A 9,604-nucleotide genomic window follows, 5' to 3' on the forward strand; every position below is an offset into this window, starting at 1 on the left:
TGAAGAAGAGATGGTAAGTTTTTGTTAATTCTTATTGTGGTTTAATTTTATATGATTGTATAAGTAATGAATGAATATTTTATATGGGTTTCTTAATTGTTTCTTTTCTGACAAAAAAATAGAAATAAAACCACATGTGTCATCTAATAACTATCTTTAATTTTCTATTTCTATTAGATCATTGAAGTTGGCTCCACAGAAAGCATTGATAGAAGTTTACTTTGGAAGAGGCCAATGCAAAAAAAAGATGGCAACTATGATGATGTGGTCCTACCGGTAGTGGAAAAAATAGTAAGTAGACATTTTGTACCCAAAAATCACATCTTTAAGCACCTTATTTGGTTTTACTTATTTGAAAGTTAACTTCATAACTTCCTTTTGTTTTAGGATGAATTGATGAAAGAGTCTCAAGATAGTGGCATAAGCTATAGTGGGAGCAATGACATACTTTCTCAAGCACTAGGTACTCCTGAGTATACTGGTCGGGTTCGAGCTAAAGGGAAGCACTACACGCCTGGACGATATTTCAATAGTATGTCAGAACGTGTTGTGAGGGATATTTTAAAAGAACCTCAAGAACGTCAAGTTAAGTTTGAGGCTGATGTGTTAGCGAGACTATCTCAGATAGGAGTTGCTACACCACAATCCGATGTGAGTAGTTCCAACATGAAATCAAAACTGTTGCTTCTACCCGAAGTAGTGGAGAAACCAATTCGTAAAGTTGAGGAGGAGACCTTACCTGTGAAAATAGAACCACACATGAAGGTGTGTTATTTTTAGTTTACATTTCCTAGTTCAATGACGTAATTGTCACAAATTCCTAGATAATTTTCATAAATAATTTCTTCCAATTGCTTTTATTTTTGTTAGATTAATACTTACATTTTAGGTAGATTCTATTACAGTATAATTACTACTAGTAATATTCTATTCCACTACCACTATTACTTATAAAATATGTAACTTTATGTCTTAAATATAGCCCTAACATAGTCAATGCACTTTAAACTTCATTTATTGATTATTTTTTTATATTGAAATTAACAATTTAATTTACTTTTGAAGGCAAGAAAATGTGAGTTGGCAGTAGGGACCAGAGAAAATACAGTGGCTGGTGGAACAATTGTAATGGATTGTGGTCCTAACTACCTAGTTGTTTTGGATGCTCCCTATGAGTCAAATACACCACTTCCTATTCCCATTCCTGGACAAGCTACAACAGTTGGAGCGGCAGTGGGCTACCAAGTTTTATGGCCAACCCATTTAGTCAACTTGAGTACTAAATTCATTAAGGTGTGTTATTTTCATTTACAATAGTTTATAAAGATATGTATATCATTTGAAAACATGGTGCTTTCTTTTATAGGGATCTCACAAAGGGAAAAGACAAAAAACAACAGAAAATGACTTGAAAATTGGTGAAAACCCTCAAGATATCAACAATTTTGATGCATTAGTAGGTCTCATGCTAAATGAGGGGAAAGCACAAGGTGTGGAGGTCCCAAATGATGTATTTGGCGAGAGTTTTAAGACCTTCCTTATGAAAGAAGACATGGATATGATAATTTCATTTAAGGAAGTGTCGGCTAATTGTGTCATATATTATATATGGTAAATAATTTTATAACTTGCTAATGTGTGTTAATTTATATATATAAAAGTAAAATGGTCATTTCTTATCAAGGTATGTGGAATTTAAACAGGCACCTACAGAAAAAGCTAAGTGATGCAAGGCTCACCGAACGATTTGCTTTTATCAATCCAGCTTTAGTCTCTAAAGCTGGAATGGGTGAGACAACAAAGGAAAATAGGTCAAGGTTGATTGCAAATCATTTAATGCATGCAAAGCGTGCTGACTACATTTTTATTCCATATAACCCTGAGTAAGTTATGAAAAATATTAAGTTTTTTTTTAATGTTAAATAGCTTAATCAATGCTAATTACTAAATAATATCTAATGTACTATTGTAGTTTCCACTGGGTCTTGGTGGCATTGGATATGAGGACAATGATTGCGTACTACCTTGATCCGATGCAAAAGCAACCATGTGATGATCTTAAGGAAATTGTTAACATGTAAGTGTCTTCATTTCCATACTTGAATATAGTGCATAGTATCTAAAATGTTAATTTTCATTTCCATGTAGGGCACTACGAATTCATCCACCAAAGAAACAAAGATCATCAAAGAGGGAGCCAACATGGGTAAAAGTAGTGGTAAGTTACTTGGTTAGAGTAAGATATATCATATGACCACTTATATCAACCCTAAAATTTGAATATGGTTTTATGTTTTGTCACTTAGATAATAATGACATAAAACATCATGATATTAATGTTTTTATGGTACCATAATTCATATGTGTGCCTATAGTGCCCAAGACAACTAGGAAGTGTGGAGTGTGGTTATTATGTGATGAGATACATGAAAGATATAATTGTTGATCCAAGCCTCCTATCCACAAAGGTATATACTCATTAATAAATTTTATTAGTTTCTATACTTTAGTAATTTTTTGTTAACTTAACTAATCATCATGTATGTACAATTAATTATTACTTTAAAGGGAAAAAATAGTATAGTGAAGTTGAGCTTAATGAAGTACGATCTGAGTGGGTTATGTTGGCAACTCAATTGATTCTTACCCATGCCTGAAGGTATAAATTAACATCTATAATGCTTGATTTTCATTATTAATGAAGTCTTGAATGGACTAATTTTTTTAATTTACCATCTTATGTATGCAGATGCCCTCATTTCAGTCCAGTAAGAGTTGTAGATCACATTTTGACGATTCTCATAAGTTCTCATCTCATGATAAGTAATTTTTTCCTCCATAGTGATAGAATATAATAGTTTTATACATAATCTATTTCAATATAACAAATCAAATTATTACATCATCGCCAATGTTGTTACATGGAGAAGTTATTTTTGTTATTGTTGTATGGAGAAGAAGCATATAATTTGTGAACTCAATAAATCAAATTATTATATCATGATCATCAATGTTGTCATTATTATTGTTGTTGTTGCATAGAGAAGTTGTTATTGTTATATGTTTGGACTAAACAAATCAAATTATTACTAATATAATTATCACCATCGATCATCAATGTTATTGTTATTGTTATTGTTGTTGTTGTTGTTACATGGAGAAATTGTTATTGTTGTATGGAGAAATTGTTATTGTTGTATGGAGAAGTTATTGTTGTTGTAAAGGTTGTTGTTGGATGGAGGGATGGTAGAGAGCTTTTTTTTTGTGTAAGGTTAATTATTATATTTGGGTTATAATTTTGGAATTGAAAATAAAGGCAAGTTTTAGAATGGTTGTTATCATGACATTTAACCAATGATTTGTAGGTTTCTATTGCCTTGGTTATGCTCTTTTAATTTTTAGTTTAATACTCTTTTTTTCCTTATGGAATGTTATTAGTTAACTAAATTTGGTAATATAGGAAAGTTGTAAGAAGAAATTAAGGCATTTGCAAATGGTTAATATTAAATGTCTTATATTACTAGATATGATGATTTATGATTGAAACTAATTATAAACCATACCTATTGGTATATTCATATATTTATTTATGAGAAATGAGTTTGATATGTTAGACATAGATAAGAAAATATTATATTACATTCCATATTGTAGAATTTATACCATTGAAAGCCTAACTTGTTTCCTCTAACTTAATAATGAACTAAAAAAGTATTTTAATATTTTATAAACAAGTATCAAATTAAAAAAATTTTCATCTTCATTGAAGCATAACATCTCATTAAATACCAAGTTATTCTCATTTGCACTTCTTTCATGGACCATTTATAGATTTAGATTTAACTTTCAATATTGCATGTATATTAACTAAACATAATTTGTTTCTTCTATTAATTTTTTTTTTAAATGCATACAGGTAAGAGATTTCAAGTTCAGGAGTGGATATGCAACCAACAAAAATACTTTTGGCATCTTCTTCTTCTTTTTGTAATATTATTTTTGATAAGGAATTTGGAGACCTTGTTTTTTGGTACATGTATACTTGTTTTATATATGTTGAAGTTGGAAAATATGCTTGTAAATATTTTGATACATTTACAAATTTGCGTATTAATTAACTATGTAGACATTAGTTCTTTATCATTATATCATTCCCAAATTTATTCAATTTCTTTTGGAAGATGTAGTTATTAATATTGAAGTTATTGTTTGGTACTTTATAAATAATCATGTAGCCAAAATTATATATAACAGGACATACAAAAATATATCACTTCAACAGGGGGATTTTCAATATTATTATCCACATAAGATGACACTTTTTTTAGTGTCGAAATAGACAAATGATAGTTTGGCCATTCCTTGGCGCTAGTGTAAGTGTTAACATAGGTAGATCAATAATGACATTTTTTAATGTGTTAATATAAACCAATCAACAATGACACTGTCTAGAAGCGACATGGTTGCCTGCACCCATTCCTTGACAGAGGCAAAAAGGACGCTTTCGAGAAGTGTCATCGTATACATTTATTAACGCCTAAAAAGCGTCATTATTACCCTTTTTTCTTATAGTGTTAGTTGCCAAAGGCTTTCAACAAAGAAAGGATATAGATTACTTTGACACCTTTGCCCCTGTGACTAGAATAGCATCAATTAGAGTATTGATTGCTCTAGCTTCCATTCATAATTTGGTGATACACCAAATGGATGTCAAGACTGCATTCTTGAATGGGGATTTGGAAGAGGAAATTTATATGGAACAACCTAAGGGTTGTGTAGTTCCAGAGAGGGAGAAAAAGGTGTGTAAGTTGGTTAAATCACTATATGGGTTAAAACAAGCTCCCAAACAGTGGCACAACAAGTTTGATCATGTGTTAGTAACTAATGGATATTCCATTAATGATGTTGATAAGTGTATCTACAACAAGTATGAGGATAACACATGTGTAGTCATCTATCTTTATGTTGATGACATGTTGATCTTTGTAACTAGCTTAGAGGTTGTGTGTGAGACCAAGAAATTCCTAGGTTCTAAGTTTGATATGAAAGACCTAGGAGAGGCAGAGGTGATTCTAGGAATTAAAATAACTAGAACACCTAATAAGCTTAAACTTTCTCAAGAGCACTATGTTGAAAAGATCCTAAGGAAGTTTGAACACTTTGATTGTAAACCAGTGTCAACTCCTTATGATCCCATCTCACAACTGAAGAAAAATAGAGAACATATTGTTGCCCAAATAGAGTATGCTCAAATCATAGGGCGCCTAATTGATTACTACTCAAAAATTGCTATTTTATAGCTTGTAATTAACTCTTTTAAACACTTTTGAGTAGTAGTTATTACCTTTTAACCCAATTAACATATTAAGGACCTTTGCAATCAATTCTAATCAAATTGTGTTAAGTTTTGGTGTTTTGATATTTTTTTTATCACCAAAGCAATCCAAGATTGAGGAGAGTTCTTTGGAATCCATGGCAAAGCAATGGAAATCTCAGAAACATGAAGAACCGAAGCTTTAAAGTCCTTTGTCATAAGCAAATCCGGAATGCAAGGAGGGGAAGCAAAGAGAAATCTAACATGAAGCATTCTTGATGACAGTCATGTCAGCCACTTTTGGAGCACTTCTTAGAGTTCAATTTATGCATGCTATATGTCGTTTCGAAGCTTAGGAAGTCAATAATCCAATACTTCAAATGGTGCACGATTCGGAGTTGAAATGAAGGAGTTACATCCATTGGACGCCGATCACTCCAAGTTGAAGGAAGATTTTTGCACGACTGCGAAATCAGCCTTGGGCTGCGAAAATGTTGTCCTTTTGCTGCGAAATTTCACAGCCCTCTTGCTGTGGAATTTCTCCTAAAGCTTCCCGATATTTGCAACCGACATTTTGAGATTTTTTGCTTTAGATATTTGATGTCTAAATCCCCAAACTCTCTTTGTAACCCACCTATCATAGGATTCCTTAGTCTTTAAAAGAACAAAGGGTGAATAACCTCTTATATATAGTTTGTAATTTCCTTTACACAGGCATCAATCGACTCGGGAGCTTGTTCTTAGAGACAACCTTTTGTATAAGTAAGAAATATATCTACAAAGCACTTGCTCTACTTTTCATATATATATTTTTTGTTTTCTCATTATTTTTCTTTCTAGCCAATCAAACTCTAAGGATTTTTCCTCAGAGGATGAGAGGCTAGGCTCTTCGTCTCTTGGAGTGAAGAAATCCGGGTAAGTTTCCTCATGCATAAATTGAAAGTTTTGTTGTTTCAATTTTTAATGAAGAGAAAGTGTGACTCATTAATGGTTTTTATCTTTTTAGTTAACTTAAAACGCCTTTAAATCACTTGGGCCAACACTTGATAAGGCAAGTGGTCTCTGTCCATTGAGATACACTAGTTTATCTCTTGTGAGCCTTTGGAAGGTGGTTTGAAGGTAGGATTTTCTAGAATAGCCAACACTTGGTAAGCTTTTGGACTCCAAGGAGACATCCATTAGTTATCTCTTGCGAGCTTTTGACGGGTAATCCAAGGTTAAAGATCACCTTGAATGGAAAATGCTAGGTGAGAGGCATGAGCCATTGCAAGGTGCATCAGTGAGAGGGATTTAGTGTTTGAACCCATTAATGGGAAGCATCTATACCACACCGGTTAGAGAATTAACTATATGTTAATTCTCTAATGCAAGGAAAAGAAACAAGTGACCGAAACTCCCTTTTTGTACAAAGAACCTGAGCCTAGTGATCTAAACTCCAAGAAACACTTTTCTTTGTAATTAAAATCAGTTATTATTTTTGGTTAACTTAAAACCAAACCTTTTCCACCAAAGATTATGTTTTCTTTTAAAGCTAACCTTGAAATGAAAAGGCACCAATTCATCTTTGAATTAATATCAATTGTGGAGTGAAAACCCATCCCAGTGAACGACCCTAGTGCCACTATGCTATGCTAGCTAAGGCTATCCTAGTACATGGTGTAATAGGTTATAAATTTTGTTGATTACTCCTTGAGGACCACAATCAAGGGACACCAGTTGGACACGAATCAAATGGTACCACTGTCAGGGACCATTGAGAGGACATGAATCAGCTGAGACACCAATTGGGAACGTATCACTAATGTACTTAATGAACTGTACCAGACTTGACATTGCTTATGCAGTAGGTAGATTGAGTTGGTACACCCAAAGTCCTAATCAAGACCATTGGACTGTTGTTCGTAGAGTCCTTAAGTACTTGACAGGCACCATTGACTATGGTTTGTGCTTTAGTGGATTTCCAAGTGTCCTTGAAGGATTTAGTGATGCAAATTGGATCTTAGATTCAGATAAGATGAAATCCACTAGTGGATATGTTTTCATCCTTGGTGGAAGTGTAGTTTCTTGGAAGTCTACCAAGAAAACTTGCATTACTCGATCTACTATGGAAGTTGAGTTTATTGCCTTAGAAAAGGCAAGTTTTGAGGTTGAGTGGCTTAGAAACTTCTTAGCAAATGTCCCTTTATGGACGAGACCAGCCCTGTCTCTGTCTATGCGTTGTGATAGCCAAGCTGCAATTGCTAAGGCTAAGAGTAAAATATTTAATGGGAAGAACAGACATATACGCCTAAGGCACAATATTGTGCGACAACTGCTTGAAATAAGGGTTATATCCCTATAATTTGTGAGGTCAGAGTTGAATTTGGCCGATCCTTTGACCAAACCACTAACTAAGAAACTAGTGGAAGAAACATCGAGGGGGATGCGACTTATGCCTATTACAGAAGTCAAAAGTGGTGGTAACCCAACCTATTAGAATGGAAATTCCATGAAGTAGGTTCATATGGGTAATAACAAATCACTTGTTGACTCGAGGTGTTTTATAAACTCTAATTGTATTAGAGTGTATTCCTATGTTGCAGATAGAGCGCATTCTGCATTGACTAAGGTTGAGTGTTTACTCTTAATGAATACCATATTCCTTATGGATGGTATGTTTTATGCAAAACATACTCGATGGATTCACCTATATGAAGGTGGAGGTGGGGTTGCTTCCTATGAGAACTTAGGCAGATTCTCTGAAGCTCTCATGAATATCCAAGCAGGGTGCATGGCCTATTTGTGCCAACCTGTTTTGTACAGCTCATAGTGAAGTTGAGGAAACCAATGTGGATAAAAGTCCCTTGAGTTACATCAAGAAACATTGGTTTATAGAAATTTATTTTCACCGTGTTTTGTGATTCAATACTTATTTGTCCTAAGACTGGTTCATAACCTTTAGGCACCAGTAATGATGCATTAGATTTTTTTTTCCTCAAAAAAATAAAAATAAAAAAATCATGTTTACACTCTGTGGGGGATTGTAGGAAGAGTGTAAATAATTTTCATTTTTATTTTATTTTATTTTATTCTATTAGTCCTATATTTTTGGGAAGATTCCTATTGAGAATTATTTTTATTTTATTTTATTTTATTCTATTAGTCTTATATTTTTGGGAAGAGTCCTATCGGGATTGTGTTAGTGGAGCCCCATTCCACTTATAAGTAGAATCCTCCTCCACTTTCAGTCTTATTATGCTTATAAGTAGAGTCCTATTGGAACTGTGTTAGTGGCCTATAAAAGCAGGTCACCCCTCACTCTCTATATATGAATACCAATTTTTCAGAGAGTATTTTCATATATCTATCTGGAGGAATTTCTTCAAAACCCGAGTTGTACACATCTCACTTACAAAGTGCACCCAAGGTAAGATCTGGGTGTTGAATCCTGGAGGTAGACCATTGGTACCCTAGTGCATCGAGTTCGTCTTCGAGGAGGGTGGATCTATTTCAAGGACAGTGTTTGTCACTCCTCAATCAATAAGTTTTTCTTCTTATTAATTCTGTTATTTGTTTGTGTCTTTTGGGTTAGTCATTTGTTTCCATACCCTTAAACCAACATCACTTGGGCGCTTCTAGGAGCAATGAGGCAGGCGAGCATGCTAGCTAGCGTCTTAAGTTAATGAGCGGAAAAGGAGTAAAGACGACAACATCTTTCAGTTGGCATGTTGCTTTTGGAAGGAGCAAAATAACAAAAGCTTGGGTAGGGAGGGGAAAGGGATTAGAACTTTGGAAAGAAACCTTCAAGATATGGTTCTATGGTCCTAGTATGACTGGTTGAAGGATGTTACCTACGAGGTTCTCATTTTCAGATTTCATTTTTCTGCTTGTTGCTTAGATGCATGCTTTGACTGTTCATTTGCCCATTCTGCACTTTGAAAAAAAAAAAGAAAAAAAAAATTCATTGTTGTGGATGTTCTGCGTAACAGACCTTGGATTTGCCCTATTTGGTATTAGAAGTTTGGAAAGCAACCTTCAAGCTATCTATATTATGCATCCTCATGAAGACATTTATCTTTCTGTGACGGGTGACAAATGTTATAAATCAAAATTCTATGTTTTAGTCTGCTTAGTTGATGTTAAGTCATGTTTGAATAATTTTACTGTGAATAGATTTCCTCTCGACTCTAAGACATAAACATGCACACTGTTGCCACCTTGTGTTTTGATCATTATTCAATGGCAAATAATGAATTATAGAACATATACATGGCCTACTTTGGCTAAGATAAATATATAGACACGAAGATA

At 33.7% G+C, this 9,604-nt stretch overlaps 1 protein-coding gene across 1 annotated transcript; it reads left to right on the forward strand.

Annotated features, from left to right (window-relative positions):
* The first annotated feature begins 1,321 nt into the window (after nt 1–1,321).
* LOC104879877 (uncharacterized) lies at nt 1,322–4,024 on the forward strand. The gene is made up of 6 exons (XM_059738030.1): nt 1,322–1,611; nt 1,704–1,883; nt 1,973–2,077; nt 2,149–2,218; nt 2,750–2,823; nt 3,917–4,024. The coding sequence occupies exons 1-6, from the start codon at nt 1,466–1,468 to the stop codon at nt 3,918–3,920; spliced, it is 579 nt and encodes a 192-aa protein (XP_059594013.1). The 5' UTR covers nt 1,322–1,465; the 3' UTR covers nt 3,921–4,024.
* Nucleotides 4,025–9,604: the final 5,580 nt, after the last annotated feature.

This window comes from Vitis vinifera, chromosome 7 (assembly GCF_030704535.1).
Source record: "Vitis vinifera cultivar Pinot Noir 40024 chromosome 7, ASM3070453v1".
Taxonomy (NCBI): Eukaryota; Viridiplantae; Streptophyta; class Magnoliopsida; order Vitales; family Vitaceae; genus Vitis; species Vitis vinifera.

Excerpts from the sequence above, each read along its gene's own strand:
- LOC104879877 (XM_059738030.1), top strand. The coding sequence starts at position 1,466 with ATGCTAAATGAGGGGAAAGCACAAGGTGTGGAGGTCCCAAATGATGTA. Across the intron at positions 1,612-1,703 it reads TGTGTCATATATTATATATG|GCACCTACAGAAAAAGCTAA; the intron begins GTAAATAATTTT and ends GAATTTAAACAG. Across the intron at positions 2,078-2,148 it reads CTTAAGGAAATTGTTAACAT|GGCACTACGAATTCATCCAC; the intron begins GTAAGTGTCTTC and ends ATTTCCATGTAG.